The sequence below is a fragment of the Bactrocera neohumeralis genome, chromosome 6 (assembly GCF_024586455.1).
Source record: "Bactrocera neohumeralis isolate Rockhampton chromosome 6, APGP_CSIRO_Bneo_wtdbg2-racon-allhic-juicebox.fasta_v2, whole genome shotgun sequence".
Taxonomy (NCBI): domain Eukaryota; kingdom Metazoa; phylum Arthropoda; class Insecta; order Diptera; family Tephritidae; genus Bactrocera; species Bactrocera neohumeralis.
This window is the reverse complement of record NC_065923.1, coordinates 58,562,610-58,580,498: the sequence shown is the minus strand read 5'-3', so window position 1 is coordinate 58,580,498 and position 17,889 is coordinate 58,562,610. Positions and strand designations below refer to the sequence as shown.

General features: G+C 34.9%; 1 protein-coding gene across 1 annotated transcript; it reads right to left on the bottom strand.

Annotated features, from left to right (window-relative positions):
* Positions 1-135: 135 nt before the first annotated feature.
* Positions 136-17,494, bottom strand: LOC126763263 (huntingtin-interacting protein 1). The gene is made up of 8 exons (XM_050480570.1): positions 17,048-17,494; positions 16,538-16,959; positions 14,757-15,508; positions 9,571-9,680; positions 3,756-4,298; positions 2,241-2,697; positions 1,772-2,173; positions 136-643 (listed from the first exon to the last, which is right to left on the bottom strand). Exons 1-8 carry the CDS (start codon positions 17,081-17,083, stop codon positions 156-158), a joined length of 3,210 nt encoding a protein of 1,069 aa, XP_050336527.1. The 5' UTR covers positions 17,084-17,494; the 3' UTR covers positions 136-155.
* Positions 17,495-17,889: the final 395 nt, after the last annotated feature.

Sequence of the window (17,889 nt, the reverse complement as noted above, 5' to 3'; positions counted from 1 at the left end):
CAAAAGTATGTTAGTTTCTCTTTCTTCTTGATTTAATATTTTTTTGTTTTTAAAACATATACAATAGTAGTATAATAAACAATTCTGTACAACTTAATCTAATTGTCAAAAGTAGATAAAAACGAAACACACATATACACATAAATCATTTAAATTTAATCGTCGGAATTTTGGTAATGTTTGCGTCGAAAAGACGCCAATTTCAAACGTTGCATTTGCAGTGCTTGCTCCAGTTCCAAAACTTTGACATGTATCTCCATTTCCATGGTTTTTGCTTGCGACGATGTTAATTTCGTGAAGTCCACCTCTTGCAGCTGTTCCAGTGACTGATTACAATCCTTGACGGTGGCAACGACTTGTCCTGTTGCTTGTGATACATCCCGCGAAGCTTTTGTTAAATCGCCGAGCTTTTGACTCTCCTTGGGCGCCTTCACTTTGCTTGCGATGACCAATTGAGCAGTGCAGGCGGCGATTTCTTGCGCAGCAACGATTAATTCAAAGTTTTGTGTTGACTCCGAAACAATGGCTTTGTTAGCGGCTTCGACGAGCAGATTAGCACCTTTTGCAACACTCTTTGAGGCCGATATCAGACCCTCCGTCCACTGGCTATTACGTTTGTAGAATTCCTTAACCGAGGTGGTGCCTATGGGAAGATGTATATTTATAATAACGAAATTTTTTTATTATTGCTGAATACGTTAAATGTTTGTTCCAAAAATACGGTTTCAGTCGTAAATTTTGAATTTGAAAAATACATGGCTTAAATTAAGTATGAAAAATAAAAGGATAATTTTACTAAAAATTTTCATAATAAAACCAATAAAAAATATAATAACAAAAAAACGTTGCTCTGAAAGTAGATTTTACCGTTGCTTGGGACAATAACCCATATCAAATTATGGGAAAATAAGTATGTATATATTAATATTATTTATAATTTCATTATGACCAAAAATTGTTTTATTGCTGACACCTTAATTTATGTATATTTGTGTCCCAAAAATACGGTTTCAGTTAAAAAATCTTGAACTTGGAAAATATTTGGCTTAGAGAAAATATGAAAAATAAATTGATAATTTTAGTAAAAAATTTTATAATAAAACCAATAAATACAAAAATTATTAATAATAAAAAAATAATAAATATACAAAAATAAAAATGATATAATTTAAAAATAAATAAATAAAAACTTAATTCCAATTGTCATAATATCATACAAATTTCTTTGCTTGAAATATTTGATTTAATTTCAATACATCCGTTCTAATCCCATGTAGTAGGTTATTTAACTTTTTTATGGCAAATAGTGATTTTTCAATTTAATAATTTAGTCAAATAATGTTTGGTTTTGTTTTAATTTGATCAGGTTTGGAAATAATTGTTAATGAACAATTGTTCTCTTTAAAAACGAAGGCTTTGAACTTTTCGTAAAAATCTGACTGAAAAATAGTTGTCACTCAGGTATAAAATTAATTTTAGCAATAAAGTCTTTCCTTAAGTAGTACATCCACAGAAAACAATAAAACAAGTGTGCCAGGACAATTTTTTCTTTTGAAAAACAAACTATCATTATTTATGCTCCCTGCAATTTTTAATTACAAGTCTTTTTAGCTGAGCAAATTAGCTATACTCACTTATAGGAAACACTTCCATAAATGAAATATAGATTTTGAGTTTATAGTAAAAGTTATTAAAAGATTTCATAAGGAAAGAGCTACTCAACATTACTTCGATTAGAAATTGGGCAAATTTTTCTATAATACGCACTCACCTCGTCCGGCCGACACGATTTCCTCTTGCAAAGCCTTAGCCTTTCTTATTAATAACTTAATGCATTTCATAAGGAAAGTGCAAGCGTCAATAATTTTCTCGTTCACTTCTAATTTGATACCCTCATCTTTGGATCGTGCACTTGAGAGTAGCTCTACGAATTTCTCAGCAGCTTCCTCGACGGCCTTGTCCATTTCGGCTAATTCATTTTCTACTAAATCACCCAACTCCACATGATTACTGCTCGATTTATTGAGTTCGGCCACTGATTTGTTTAACGCACTTAGTTTTTGCTTAGTTTCCACAATGGAATGTTTTGTTTTTGTTACATCTTCGACAGTTTTAATTTGTTGGAAGAGCGTGAGCAACGGGTCTTTAACGCTATTGATCTGATTGTAAATATCTGAAATATAAAATAATTTATATTTATTGTTAAATATGTTGTGCATTTAGTCTTTATTTTTTCTTGCCTTCGCCTTTGCCTATATCGGTGGTTGTGTTGTATATCAATAGGCACTGTTCATGTAGCATTATAAATACACAACCCAAAAATATTGTCAGCTGAGTGACATCGTCAATAAGTTGTTTATTCTCAACAAACTTTCCATAAATGCTGCTCGTTTGCTCCAGTATTTTTTCCATATCACCTACCAATTTTATTGTCTTATCGAAATTTGGCTGATTCACTTCGTTGACTTTTGCCTCTGTTGCGAGTTCGATGGTATTTAATACTTTTTGATATAGCGAATTAAGTTTAATTTCATACTTCATTTCGCTTTCTTGTCTTGCTTGAACTTCTGTTTCTATCGCCGTACTGGCTGCGATTAATTTGGCTTCCAAATTGTTTTTATGCTCTTGGTATTCTTGTAGTTTTTCGATGTTTGCTCGTTGCTTTATTTCAAGGTTTGCTACAAATATTTCATTTTCCTGAAAATTAATAATGACAGAATTGAAGGCATTATTAATATAAAATGGTTGTTGTTTTAATAGTAGTAAAAATTCCCAAATTAGCTTTGAGAAGCTATATGTATAAATCCGCGTTCGTTATGTTTCTGTAATCTCAAGGTATGATTCGAATATATTGTATATCGAGTGATCCAAGTAAAGGTGCTTTTTTCAATAGCCGTGAGTAATGTCAAGCTGTCATATTATTTTTGTTCAGTATTGCTTGGCATTTCATCATGGAAAGACTAACGTCTGTACAAAGTTTACAAAGCATTCAACTTTATTACCAAAATTCACGCTCTGCAAAGAATCTGTTTCGCACGATTTGCTCAACTTATGGTCAAAATAATCGACCTACTAAGCGTACTCATCACCCATCTTGGAACCCAGCATTCATTATTGGATAATATTTGACCGAATAGACCACGTCCAGCAGCCAGTGAAGAAAATACAACAGCCGTAGCTGAGAGTGCACAGGAATGCCGTGGAAGACGGAGTCGATGTGGGTTGTTGGAATCATCGGTAGCATATTTCTTTAAAAATGATGGCGACCGTTATCGCGCCATGATAACCGACTATTTAATGGCTGAAATTGAAGCTCGCGATTTCGGTGATATAAGTTCACGTCTTCAAGATCGTGTGATACCACACCGTAAGACGTTGTAAAGTCTAAAGTCTATGCGGGCAATCCCGCTTCGATTCAGAACTTGGAGAGAAACTTCACACGTGTCATTCGCTAGTTGCCAGTCGAAATGTTCGAACGACCCATTGAAGACAACAACAACGAGTCATCGAAAATTGGACTCCACCGATGAACCATCTCAGACCATGGTTAACATTTGAAAGAGATAATCTTCTAAAAATAAATGCAAAAGAATGTACTTTCGAATGATAATAAACATTCTCCACTAAATTTGAAGTTTCTGTGATTTTTTTAAGTAGGAAACCTCGAAATGGATCACCCTTAATTATTTACTACTATACTGTACTTTTATGTTCATAGCAAACATATTCCTAATGCATATTCAATAAATACACACCCTCAAATTTTGTTCTACGTTATTTAAATCCATCTCAAGTTCCTTGATTTTTTTAACTTTTTCCATTATCTCCCTTTCGTGTCTTGTTTGTAGCTCACTTATATTGTCCTTTTTATTTTCTAATTCCCTCTTTAATTCTTCTACCATAACACAGTGGTCCATTTGTGTTTTAGTGAAAGCATCATTCATTGTATTGAGTTTCCCTTCAAGTTCAGCCATCTTCAATTGACTTTCAAGCAATGCCACCGATTCGGTTTGCAATTGCACGGCTTTAACTGTCAATTCCGCAATTTCGCTATTTTTACTGTCGGAAAATCTTTGATATTCCTTTCTTAATTTCTCGTGTTCCCGTTGAAGCTTTTGAAAATCCTGCGACACCGTTTCGATTTCTGTTGCTAACGCAAGCTTTTCTGTGCTGATCTTTTCACTTTTTTCAAGTTCTTCTTTTATTTTGCTTATTTGAGATTTGAGGCTGCTCACTTCATCTTGCAATTCCGTGTTTATGTGTTTCTCTCGGTTTAAATTTTTAGTAGATTCGCCATGCTGTAAAATATAAGTTTAGAATTTTATAAATCTACAAAATATATTTGAAAAAAAAAATAAAAATTAAAAATCTCCGTCATTAGAAACGCACTTGTTGTTATTGGACCATTTTCCAACCAAACAAGAAAAAAAATTAATCTCGGTTTGCACCCTTCACAAATTCAAAAGCTTCGATATAATAACTTGATTTTAATCGGTAAGTTTGTATGGCAGTTATATGTAATAGTGGTCCGATCTAAATAATTTCTTCGTAGTAGCAGTGTAATTATTCACAAAATAATAAGAGTGCCAATAAGGAACATTTTTAAAGTGATAATAGTTATTTTCGTTCAGCATTGCTAGTTCCCGGATACCAAATTGCTTTCCCCAAAAAAGTAGTGTTACACATTTTATTTCTTAAATAATTTTGAATATTAAAAAATAAATCGGAAATTATAAAAAATATAATGAGTTGCATAATTTAGCAGAAATTTGAATTAGTTCATTTTACCATTGGATTTGTCTTCAGTAGATAAAGGAAAGCATTGCAGAGGTATAGGGGGAAATGATAGAAGAAATTAAGGAAATGCTTTAAATTACAGAAATAACAATAAAACACCTGAAGGAAACCGCTAAACTCCCATTGCAGACAATATCAATATAGATCACGAGTGCAAAATTAATCCTTTTACATTAGCCAGGGCCACAATGAACTAACATTTAATACTGAAATTCCTCTTAGGCGTTTGTTTCAGAACTAAAAGTCCACGAAAATTACCGCTACTAAAAAGGAAAACATGAAAGCCTGTATACAATTTGAAAAAAAAGATGCCTCTTGGCCCGTGGCTAAAAGGTGAAATTTATTGTGGTCAGATGAATTAAAAATTTAATTATTTGGTAGTAAAAATTCCAGAAACTTTGTCCGGTGCCTGGAATATAATCCTTGATTTACAATAAAAACCGTCAAACAGGGGGTAGTTTTTCACATAGTTGAGGTGATCCAAAACTCTTGATTTAAAGCGTTATGAATCTAGTCGCATATATGTATGTATAAAAATATTAGATGAGGTAATGTTAATGTTGGAGGATGGAGTCATATGTAGAAGTTCACGCAAGTGAGGAAAGTTCTCTGTGTGCCATTCAAGTGGGAATGGCCAGAGACGATTCTTTTACATATGGCCCAAGCAACTCACGACCTCCGTTGTCAGACTAAGTATCCTCTGGATAGGGCAAAAAAAACATTCGTTTGAAGGCGAGCTAAAGTGAGAAGGCGAATAATCCCTCCACGGGTTCACTGGGTTTGGGACCAACCACGTAAAAGCGCCCCCCATGAAAAGGAAACAACAGCCTCGGATCAGAGACCCCCCTTTTGATGACGACCGCATTGAGGATTAATATTTAATGTCATACACTTGGATTGTCCGGTCCCTTAATTGAGAAGGTGCCGCTGCCCAGCTAGTTGATGTCTTCGTAAAAGTAAAAGGTGCCAAAGAACTGTGATGGACGGGTCAAGGACTAAGACTAGTAGGTCCTTGTGGCTGTAGTAAATCAGTGGCCATAAAAAGGAACTCAAATTCGGTGGGGGATTCATGGTGGGAGAGAAATTCCGTCGGCGAGTACTGGCATTTACCCTTGTGAATGAACGTCTACCCACAAACCGCAACAGAAGTACTATACGATGTGACCAAAGATGTCTTCTATTAGCCCTTGGAGCGCTGCCCCCGCCACGATGTCAAAATTATGCTTGACGACTTTAAGGTCAGGGTTGGAAAAGAAGGTATCTTTGGCAGAGCGGTCGGTAAATTCAGCCTCCATGATGAAACTTCTCCAACTGGGTTGAGGCTGATCAACTTCACCGGAGTTAAGGAACGTATTCCTTAAAATATTACCTTATCAAAATATCCTAAACAAACAAACATCAAAACAAAATTATCTTAGAACAAAGGAAATGTATCAAAGGAAACAATATATAATATGTAAACAAACCTTAACTAAAAATATATTATATTTAAACAAACTATCAACTAGTAATAAGTAAATATACTAGTTACTATAAAAAACAGTAAGATCCACGTAATAAGTTAGTCTTAAGAGTATTATTAAATCGATGCAGCGCGAAATATATATTTTGACTCATTTCTACTTTATGTAAAAATTTTACTCCGGGGCTCGAAATATGGTTATTTATATTACTAGATTCCAGCATAAGAAAATTCATCAAGAAGGAGAGGGACAGACTGCCCACCTCGCAACGTTACAATCGACCGCAACACGTCTGGGATGGGATAGATGCCGATAGTTGAAGAGGGAAGAGAAACGCATAAAATTTTCGGGCGAAGAACTGATAAGGAACATGTGTCAGCTTCTTTGTAGAATATGGTCGGACGATAGCATGCCCGACGATTGGAATTTAAGTGCGCTCTACCCAATCCACAAAAAGGGAGACCCCACAATCTGCGCCAACTACAATGGGATAACACTTCTCAAGATCGCATATAAGGTTTTGTCGAGCGTATTAGTTGAAAAATTAAAGCTCACCGTCAACAAACTGATTGGACTTTATCTGTATGGCTATAGGCCTAGAAAATCAACAACTGACCAGATATTCACCATGCGCTTAATCTTGAAAAAGACCCGTGAAAAGAGGATCGACACACATCACTTCTTCGTCGATTTCAAAGCTGCTCGGGTATCCCCTCAAAACTAATACGGCTGTGTAAACTGACGTAGAGCAATAGCAAAAGCTCCATCATGATGGGGAAGGACCTCTCTGGGCCGTTCGATACCGAACAAGCTTTCAGACAAGCGACTCTCTATCATGCGACTTCTTCAATAATTTCGTCTATTATTAACACCACCACCAACAGGTACTACTTCCGACTGTGTAGATAATTTAGAAGTAAATTCCTCTTTCGACGAAAACACCAAACTCTAAGACCGTATTATTCCCGTTGTTGTTGTTTTAACGGTTATCTTATTATTCCCGTCCTGCTATATGCTATACTATTTAGAACTAAATTGCTCTTTCGACAAAAACACCAACCTCTAAGACCGTATTATTCCCGTTGTTGTTGTTTTAACGGTTATCTTATTACTCCCGTCCTGCTATATGGTGCAGAGGCATGGACAATGACAACATCTGATGAGATGACGTTACGAGTTTCGAGAGAAAGGTTTTGCGAAAGATTTATGGCCCTCTACGCATTGCCAATGGCGACTATCGCATTCGATGGAATGATGAGCCGTACGAGATATACGACCACAGACATAGTCCAGCGAATTAAGAGACAGCGGCTACGCTGGCTAGGTCATGTTGTCCGAATGGACAAAAACACTGCAGCTCAGAAAATATTCGTCGCAGTACCCGTGGGGACTCGTTGCACTCTGGACACATATTTGATATGGATAAATATGAGTTTAACCTGCTACAGTATCCAGAACGAAGCTGCGCAAGGATCACTCTCGATTCTCGCGGCAACTCGAGCTCGTGACACCAAGTACGACATTCACTGAGAGAGAGTCGGTGAAGGCGCTTATGGCTCCACTGGGATGCTGGGCGGTCAGTGCATGTATCAAGTTTGTTGTGTCCGAAGTCTGGTCATGTGTATTTTTTTATGTCGTCGACGTAGTTTGGAAGGGCCTCTTGATGCTCCTAGGAGGCGGTTCCGCTACAAGCAGGTGAATGCAGGGATGATTTCTATGAAAGCACCCCAGCAGAAACTTCTTGAAGAGAAGTTCATTATGCTTCTTAATTGGGAGCATGAGGGCCTCACTCTGTAGATGTTCGATGGGAGACACAAGAGACGGCCCGTTGTAGTCCGGAGTGCAGTGTTCTGACAAGTCTGTAGCTTCCTCATCTGTGTTTCAATGCATCCAGGCGATCATGTTGATGCGAAGTAGTTAAGAACAGGCCAACTGATTGCCTTGTATCTTGCCAACGTTTCTTTGTATTTTCCCCATTTGCTGTTGGCTAGCGACTTGAGGATTTTGTTGCGGCTCTGTGGGTTGGCAATAATCGCGGTCATATGAGGAGTGGAGGAGCGCAAGTTGTCGAATGTTACACCTAAAACCTTAGGATTATTGACCGTCGGAATTTTAACGCCATGAACTGCAATATTACGGTCAAGTCTGTACTCCTTCGTCCAATTAGTGGTCGATGGGGATTTAGTTAGGGAAAGCGTTACTTTTGACCACATGCCATTGATTCCATTGCCCAACATAATTATCGTGCAATCGTCAGCTTACGAAGTGATGGAAATTCTCTCTGGTGGTTGAGGGAGTTTCGAGATGTAGAAATTAAACAGCAACGGGGAGAGAACATCCACCATTGTTTAATTCGGTCCAGTAGTTCATAGCCTATATCTTCAGCTCTGGAGGGAGCGTAGATTTATCGATGTTCTCAAACTGTGTGGTTGACTGTGTCAAAGCCTTTTTTCGGTCAGTTTGTATGGCAGCTAAATAAGTGGTTTGAAATCGATCTTTTCGATATTGTGAAGAACTGGACATGTTCAAAATTTCAGATATCTCAAAAACTACTGGACTTATGGCTAGGTCGCATATATACAGGCAGACGGACACGGTTAAATCAACTCAGCTTATTATGCTCTGTCATTTATAACAATTTTTTATAGGGTCTCCGACTTAATATATCTTGTTCACTGTTTAAAAAATTAAATAATACCCAGGAATCAATGTCATCAGAAAAGGGTATGATATTAAGCGAATATTAATCAGAATGATAAAGTTTTTTTGTTAGACTTAGTTACTCTCGGCTCATGTAGTAGTTGAAAATAAATTAGGTGACAATATTTCAAAAATTGTGATCGGCAAGTGAGTATACTACCTACCAAAAATTATAGAATGTAATCAAGATACTCGTATCTATTGGTTTTGGAAATTTATGAATGAAATATGTATCAAGAAATTATTGTAGTATCAGGAAAATATAGTTTACAAGATATTAATGTAAAATAGCTACAGTCGTTTGTTAAAAATAAGAGTTCCAGATTATTTCAGTAAATAACATGTTTGGAATTATATACATAATATTAAAATCTTCGGTATTTGTGTCATTATGAAAAATTCAGTTGAAAGGTTGTTATCCTAAAAAAAGATATCCATCGGCTTGGAAAATCTAGATGTATAAAGAATTTATTGTAGTATCAGAAAAAAGAGTTTGTCAATATTTTTTGTATTTATTTGTGCCACTATGAGAATACTTTGATGAAAGTCGTTATCTAAAAAGTCTTTACACGAAGAAGAAGATTTTATATACGGATCTTTTTTGTCTTACCTGCCTCAATAAATTAATGTGTTCATCTCTAATTTGTGTATACATTGCTTTTAACTTGCAAAACTTTTCCTCTGAAATTTTCGCCTTTTGCTCCTCCTCTGTTGCCTTCTCTGTAATACAAACAAAAATAAAAAACGTAAAAAATTAACCAGTAAGGAAGGGCTAAGTTCGGGTCAACCGAACATTTTGTACGCTTGAAACTTGAATGAAACTAAATATCTCCTGCCATCAAGCAAACAGTCATCGCATTCGCGACTTGGCTAGCACGTCGCTGTTGACAATCATAACTTTTAAGTCGTAGATAATTTCGTCTATTTTGGAGTCAGCATCAACACGAAAAACAATATCTTGCCAACAGGTACGTTGGACTGAGTAGACAATTGGAAAATAAAGTTCTCTCTCGGACGAACAAAGACCAAACTCTAAAAGTTTCTCATCATTCCCTTCCTGCTATATGATGCGTGGGCATGGACAGTGACATCATCTAATTAGATTTGTTCGATAGAAAGGTTTTGCGGCAGATTTATGGTCCTTTGTAGCGAGTACCGTAGTTGATGGAACGATGAGCAACATTGACATATAGTGACAAAAAAGTACCCGGAAATTGGAAATAAAACGCCAAATATTTAATTATTCAGCAGTAGTCACTTTTCGTTTTCAAAGTAATCCTCACCAGATGTAATACACTCATGCTTGTGTTTTTGATAAAACTGAATCAACGTAAGCATTTTTCAACATTCGCAACGATTCTGTACACGAAATTTGAGACAAATTGTAAAAATCGCAACGCACTACTGAGGTGTACCGACTAAGGCAGCTGCTGTAAACAAACTGGGTGACAGATCGTGCTCATATTTGCAATAGTAATGAAGGTCAGTCCTACCAAATTTTTTTGAAATATCATTTACCCGGGGAGTTTCCAGGGTCTGTTTTGTCTATATGTAGTTCAGCAAATCAAGAAACAGCGGCTGCGCTGGCTAGGTCATGTTATTCGGATGCAAAAGAACACTCCAGCTTTAAAGGTTTTCGATTCAGTACCCGCCGGTGGGAGTAGAGGAAGAGCTTCATTCCGTTGCAGAGATCTGGTGGAAAATGACCTAGCAGCGCATGGTATCTCGAATTGTCGCCAAATAGTGAAAAGAAGAAACAACTGGCACGTTGGTGTTAACTCGACTATAAACGCGTAAGCGTTTTTACACATGTAAGGAAAAAGACATATATATATACATATGTATTCTAGAAATAAAAATTCAGCCCGATATATATACATATGTATATACATAGAGTGATTCAAAAAAAATATTTTTTTTTTCGTTTGGTACTCGGAAAAATAGGTTCCTAGACACCTCTTAATTGTAACGGGAAGGTCCTCCTACATACAGTTTTCTATTTTTTCTTATTATCAGATAGAAAAATTTATATCTCGCATCCAACTACTTGAAAAAATATCTTGTTCCTTAGATTTTGTAGGAAATTGAATGCTCTACAAAAAAGGTCTACTTCGTAAACCCAAACGTTTAAAAGATATTAACAGTTAAAGTTTGATTATTTTTGGGAAAATTTTTTATTTCTTATGAATTTTATAACTCAATGAAAAAAAATTATTATGATTTTTTTTATATATACAGTCGAACTTCCATAACTCGAACTTCTTTAACTCGAATTTTCTCTAACTCGAACTAAATGGGTTGGCAGTAGCATTAAGAGAGTAATTAACATATAAATTACCTTCCGTAACTCGAACTTCCATAACTCGAAGTTCTCCATAACTCGAACGAAAATACATAATTATGACTTCTATAACTCGAAGTAATGTGCTTTTCTCTCATTCTACAACTCGCAGTATCCTGGCCTACAACTCCAAGGCCTGGATGACTGGCCAAATTTTTGAAGAATGGGTTCTAAATTGGGATAAGCGCTTTCAAAGTACTGGCCGAAAAATTTTATTGTTTATTGATAATTGCCCAGCACATCCAAAAGACGTACAAAGCAAACTGAAAGCCATTGAACTGGCATTTTATCCACCGAATATGACCTCTAAATTACAGCCGCTGGATCAGGGAGTAATTCAAAACTTGAAAGTTTTTTATCGTACCAGAATAGTAAAAGAAGCACTAAAGCGTATAGAGGCAAACGAAAAACAAGATATTACACTTATGGATTGCATCAATCATGTAACAAAAGCTTGGGATATTGACGTCAAAAATCAAACCATAGCGAATTGCTTCAAAAAAGCTGGATTTGGTCAATATTCTGAATGGGAAGAGGAAGATGACATACCTCTGAGTTTTTTAAGTACTACTGATGAATATCAAAATGTAATTGAAGCTGATTACGAAGCATGGTTAAAAGCAAACAAAATAACTTGCAGTGCTATTCTTCAGAATTATATTGCAGTAGATAATGACCTTTGCACAACTGGCTTTCCTACAGATGCTGATATTGTTGAGGATTACTGCCCTGAATTAGATGATCCAATATTAAGCGGAACGGAGAGTGACGGCGAGGGATCGGTAGAAGAAACTATTCACCAGCCTCCAAATGCTTTCCGAACATTGAGTTTATATTTGCAAACAAATGATACTGCAACTGATAAGCACTATACGGCTTTAAACAAATTAGAGTCATTTTTTACTGAAAATACAAAAAAAAAAGAAAATTTTCAGTCACTAATTTCTGAATACTTCACTTCAATGTAACTTATTACAGTTTTCTGTAATGTGTGTTTTAAACAAAAAATACATATTCATCATTTAATATACTCTAAAGTATCAATTGAGTTTTTTTTTAACAAAAAATGTTTTTCTATAACTCGAAGTCTCCGTAAGTCGAAGTTTTTTTTGGGATAATAGTGATTCGAGTTATGGAAGTTCGACTGTACATACTGACATATTCGACATAAGGTTTATTATAATCATTATACATATGTATTTTAATATTGAGGGTGTATCGATCTGATTTATTTTTACTAATAACACGTCCCTGAGATTCAGGATGTTGAGGTGGGTTTAAAAGAAGTATGCCTTTAATTCATAAAATCTTTTAATTCAAGTTGACATTTTAATTAGCACGCCCTGATAAAAAATAAAAGTTTTTAGTAAATCGTTTGATAGACAGCAGTGTGAAAAATTGAAAATCGGACGTTGCAAGAGGAAAGGTGCCTAATATGGAACATGTTCCAGGACTGGAAAAATATTAGTGAAACTGCTCGTTGCCTTAGAAGCTCCCGAAAAAAATTCGAACCGCTCTCAGATATTATAGTGAGAATAAAAAATTTGAAAAAAAGATATCTAGACGCAGACCAATAAAATATCCCTCATTATTCGTCAGGCGCTTAAAGATCCTTTTGCAAATTCCTCATAAATACGAGCTTCAATGCACGAGGAATATGGCGAAAACATTGTCAGTAGGACTGTTAGACAACGACTCATAAAACAACCTTCGAGGATGTCAAAGTTTAAAAACGCTAAAAGTTACACACAATAATCGAAAGGCGCGATTGAAATTTATCAGGTTGCATATAGGTTCTCCTCTTTTTCTTTAGAATTTTGTAGTTTGGAGCAACAAATATAAACTCAACTTACACGGACCTGATGGAAGTACTTATGTGTGACGCACCCAAATAAAGAATTTGACCCAAAGTATACAAGGTAAGTTCGGCGGTCGAAGTGTTACGGTGTGGGTGGTGTTGGTTCCATAGTGCAGATAACAGGCAAGCTAGATTCTGTGGCATACCAGAACTTGAAAATCATCTCGTACCGTTTTTGGAAGACATACCATTATCTGTATACACACAACCTATACTTTAAGTCCTCCTGTTTTTTCATTTCTACTTTAATTTTTTTCTGTTAATTTTAGTACACATGAGAGGGTGTGCTAATTAGTGTGCCACCCTTGTATGTACATCTTATTTTCAGGAAAGGATTCTCTCCAAAATTCAATTTATATCTCACACATTGAGCGATATTTTCGGTAAAAAGTCAGTTATAGGTACTGAAGTCCGCATATTCGGTACTTAGGGGCTTAAAAAGTTTTGGTTCGATTTGGACAAGTTTTGGTCATAAGATTGCATACTGCAAAGCCACTGTTCAGGAAAAGTTTTTTTCTGCTACATTAATTTGTGCTTTATTTGTACACTGGAAAAAGAAAGAATCAGATGGAATTTAAATTGTATTATATGGGAAGTAGGTGCGGTTGCAAGCCGATTTCGCCCATTTTCACACTGTTACATGGGAATGTGAGAACAATGTCACGAACAAAATTTGGTTGACATTTTTTTTTAGAAATTTCTAACAGTACCGTTATATGGGGAGTGAACAGTGTTATCTTCCAATTTCAGGGATACCTTCCATGTTATGTTATTAATACGTTAGTATGCGTGATTGTACTCGTGGGAGTTAGGTTACATGAGCTTAAAGTTTAGTAGAATCTTAGTAATGATACACCAAGACATTGATTTGTGCAATGTTCACAATTAAATCTCGTTTAAATACTTATATGCCTTCTTCGTTCTCTTTTGTTATACTTCTTTGTATATAGCCGATTGGCGTGAGTAATAATAAATAAATAATAAATATTTACAGTGTCGGTAGGGGTGTTTGTCCTGAGCGAATTTGGTTGTTATTGCTTAAGTGCTTTAGGAGATATTTACATTTAACAAGTTTGATGGAGGCATCATGCCTTTTAGCCCACAGGTACCTCTTGTTACTGTGATCCCTTTTGCCAAATTACAGTTCAGTATATATTCGATTAGTTTTAGGTGAAGAAAACAACATTGTACATACTCTATAGCATTTTTAGATTGTGTTGTGTGATTATTAAAGTTGTTAGTTACAAAAATATTGTCGAAAACATTTGTCAATTAGTTGACTATTTTCAGATACAGCTTGACCGAACTTGTAAATGTAGCCAAGACAATACATGTACATACATATATTAAATTAGGTTCAAAGTCGATATTCTTGTAAGTTGTATATTCATATTTAGCAAGAGGTACCGCAATTGTATGAAAACATAACAATAGTATGACATGCTAAAGCATTTGGCAATTAGCACGATAAAATAATAAATTATTAATATATAAATAATATTTCCACGGGAATGTAGGCAAATGTTCCTGAATGGTGTTTAGAAAACAAAACATTTAAATAATTTTAATCAAATGTTTCTTTTTGAGTTTCACTTACGTAATAGTATCGGAGTTTCGATTAATTTCTGCTCCAGACTGTCCTTCAAGGCCTGTATATTTGCACAAATTTCCTTTGAATGTGTCAACTCGCTGGTCAAACCGGCTATTTCATTACGCAAACGTGTTAATTCATGTTCATAATTTCTTTCTCGCATTTCGGAATTCTGTCTTAGCGTTACTAGTTCGGTTTGGACATCTTGTAAAGCATATTCATAATCTCTAATAGTATTTTGCAGTGAGGCATTGTCAACTATTTCTGTTCTAGTAGCAGTAGGAGTAGGTGTAGTGATTGATTCTTGGGAAATACTGGTGTCCACTAATGTTTCCATCGGTGGCTCTGGATCGGGTTGTACATACATTACTGGTGGCACGTAACTGCCGAAATCGACTTTAGATGTAAAATTTGGGGCTGATTCTGGTAGATGTGGCACCTGTATCAGATCTGAGAAATATTGTAGTGGTCGTACATTGTCATAAAATGCTTTGATTTTAAAAAATAATTCACGAAAGCGATCGCGGTGTCCGGTTAAAATGTCATTTGGCAGTTTATCGTGCAACTTGAACATAACTCGTACGCATAAATCATATAAGGGATTCGAATCTTGTATGAGCGTAATTAATGGTGCTAGACGGCATTGACCTTGCGGTGTCATGGAAGACATGCGATATGCATTGATGGAAGTAAATACGCGCGATTGAACCTCTAAAATTTCATCCAAATAGTCGAAAATTTCAACACAAAGCTGAAAACTGGGAGAAAAGATATTAGTTTTATCCATATAATTTTATGTTACACTTTATTTACACTTTAAGCTAGGTGTCAGTCTACTATGTTGTTACAGGTTAAAAATTTCGAAATAAAATTTCTAAAAGAACTTGATTTTGAAAGTTCAATTTGTATGACAGTTAAGTATATCCCCCACATAGATCCGATCTGAACCATTTCTTTGCAATGTTGTCTTAGCCAAAAAGGCAAATGAAATTTTTGTATAAATATCTCGTTAAATAATAAAGTTTTCCATATAAGGACAGAACGATCATCAAGCATGGCAGGATCTGGGTATAAAAATGATATTTGTACAACTTGTAACATTTTTTGTAAATAACTTCTTAATTTCTATCAATAAAAGTGTTTAGATTTATATTTTCAACTATAAATGAGTTACCAATAATATAAATCAATTTAAAAAAATTAATGTAGATTGATGATGATTTAAAGTAGAAGAATTAGAGTAAGAAAAAAAATAAATGCATATTTGCCGCTGACTTAAGGTTTTTGAGATATTTGCATATAAAGTTCAAATATTCAACTATTGAATGTGCGTGGCTTTGATTTATAATGAATTTTAGACTTTATTTCAACTTTTATATCCACTAAAACTTCACTAATTCGTTTTTACACATTTGTTTTGTATTAAACAGCACAAAACTACTATTAATTCAAGATTGAACTTTGGTTGAAATCTGTTTAATCATTCAAAGGGAGGATTATATAAAATTCATAACCGGTGTTAAAGCGTTTAATGTTATTTTAAATAAACAGGCAATTTAAATAGTAGAATTTTTGAACTTTAATAGCAAATATCTCAAAAACTATAAGTCAGCTGCAGTTATATACATATGTATGTATTTATAGGTATTTTATTAATCGGGATAACCTTCCTTATTTGTACGAGTCCACCGAATTCGGGGGACACTATTTTAAAATATATCACCAAAAACAATGTTAATTCAAAAGTGTGCATATATAGCTATATAAATTTGATTACTTAAACTTACTATATATTGATATCATCGACAGCAGCCTTTTCAATTTCTTTGAAGTCTATCAGCAGAGAACCGGGAAACAAAATATTTTTCTCATGGAATTCCAATTTTGTTACAATCAGTTTACTGTAGGCTTGTATGCAATTCCCAACACCGTCTTGCAAATGTCCCCACAATTTTCCCATTTCCAAAATCATTTTCTTATGCATTAATGAATCCTTAACAGTGCTGGCGTGACCTTCTCGTAGCACCTTATGTAGTAGGTGACAAAATTTCCATGCCGTAAATCTATTTTCCATTAGTGGCTGTCGCGTGAAAATCATCCATAGGGATTTCGCTTCTTTAACGCGATGTGTTGTTATAATTATGAAACGAGCGTGCTTCATTTTGAGCGGGGCTTCCATAGGGTTTAATGCCTTGTTAACACTTGTAGACTTAACGAATATAAAAATACATACATAATATGTAGGAGCATATCACTTATATTAGATCACTATTTTTCACAATTGCAAATTTAATTACCATGTTGAACATTTCTTTGTCGTAGGTCGGCGCCATTTTCCGTAGTTTTTCCTCTAATATCGAATTTATTTTAATAACTTAAGCTTAGTTGATAGATTAGCATTAATTTGCATCACATGCAATTTCAACGATTTCAATACGCACAAATTGCCACACCTTAGAGCACTTCAGAATTTATCATATAAAATTTTGTATAAGTTGTGAAAAAATTTGGAAACGAATAATACACGACGAACACCAGATTATAAAAAGTATCGATAGGACGTTTATCTTATCTTCCAATACCATTATTCAGTGCACTGTTCATTGCTTTGATCAAGTAATTCCCCAAATGCTATGATGTCAGCAACTCATATCTTTTTGGGCTAAATATTTCCTGTATCATTGAGATACCGATATAAACAATTAAAACTAACAAATATATGCCATGTATTGTACAAGCACATCATATGAAGTACAATGTTGCCGGTTGACTGCGTTTGAGTAATTGCAATTTTCACTTATTCAGACCATAGATGTTGCATATGTACCCACAATATTAGTAAATATTATTAAATTTAACAAAGTATTGTTTTATTCTATGTTTAAAATCATTTAAGTTACCAATGGAATTTGCTGTTGTCATAAAACTCTTCTGAGTACAAACTTTATGTATTTAATTTTTTGAGAACTATTTTTGTATGTATTTTCTAACATGTAAATTCTCAAATCATGAATTACGATTTTCATTTAAGTGTTGTATTTGTACATTGCCTATTGGAAGGCATACACGCACCAATTATTGTACCAATTTCATCGAATTGTACAACTGATTGTTACGTATATGGGGCAGTTGTATGAGT

Excerpts from the sequence above, each read along its gene's own strand:
- LOC126763263 (XM_050480570.1), bottom strand. The coding sequence starts at position 17,083 with ATGGCGCCGACCTACGACAAAGAAATGTTCAACATG. Across the intron at positions 2,698-3,755 it reads ACGTAGAACAAAATTTGAGG|GAAAATGAAATATTTGTAGC; the intron begins GTGTGTATTTAT and ends ATTAATTTTCAG. Across the intron at positions 2,174-2,240 it reads CGATATAGGCAAAGGCGAAG|ATATTTACAATCAGATCAAT; the intron begins GCAAGAAAAAAT and ends TTTATATTTCAG.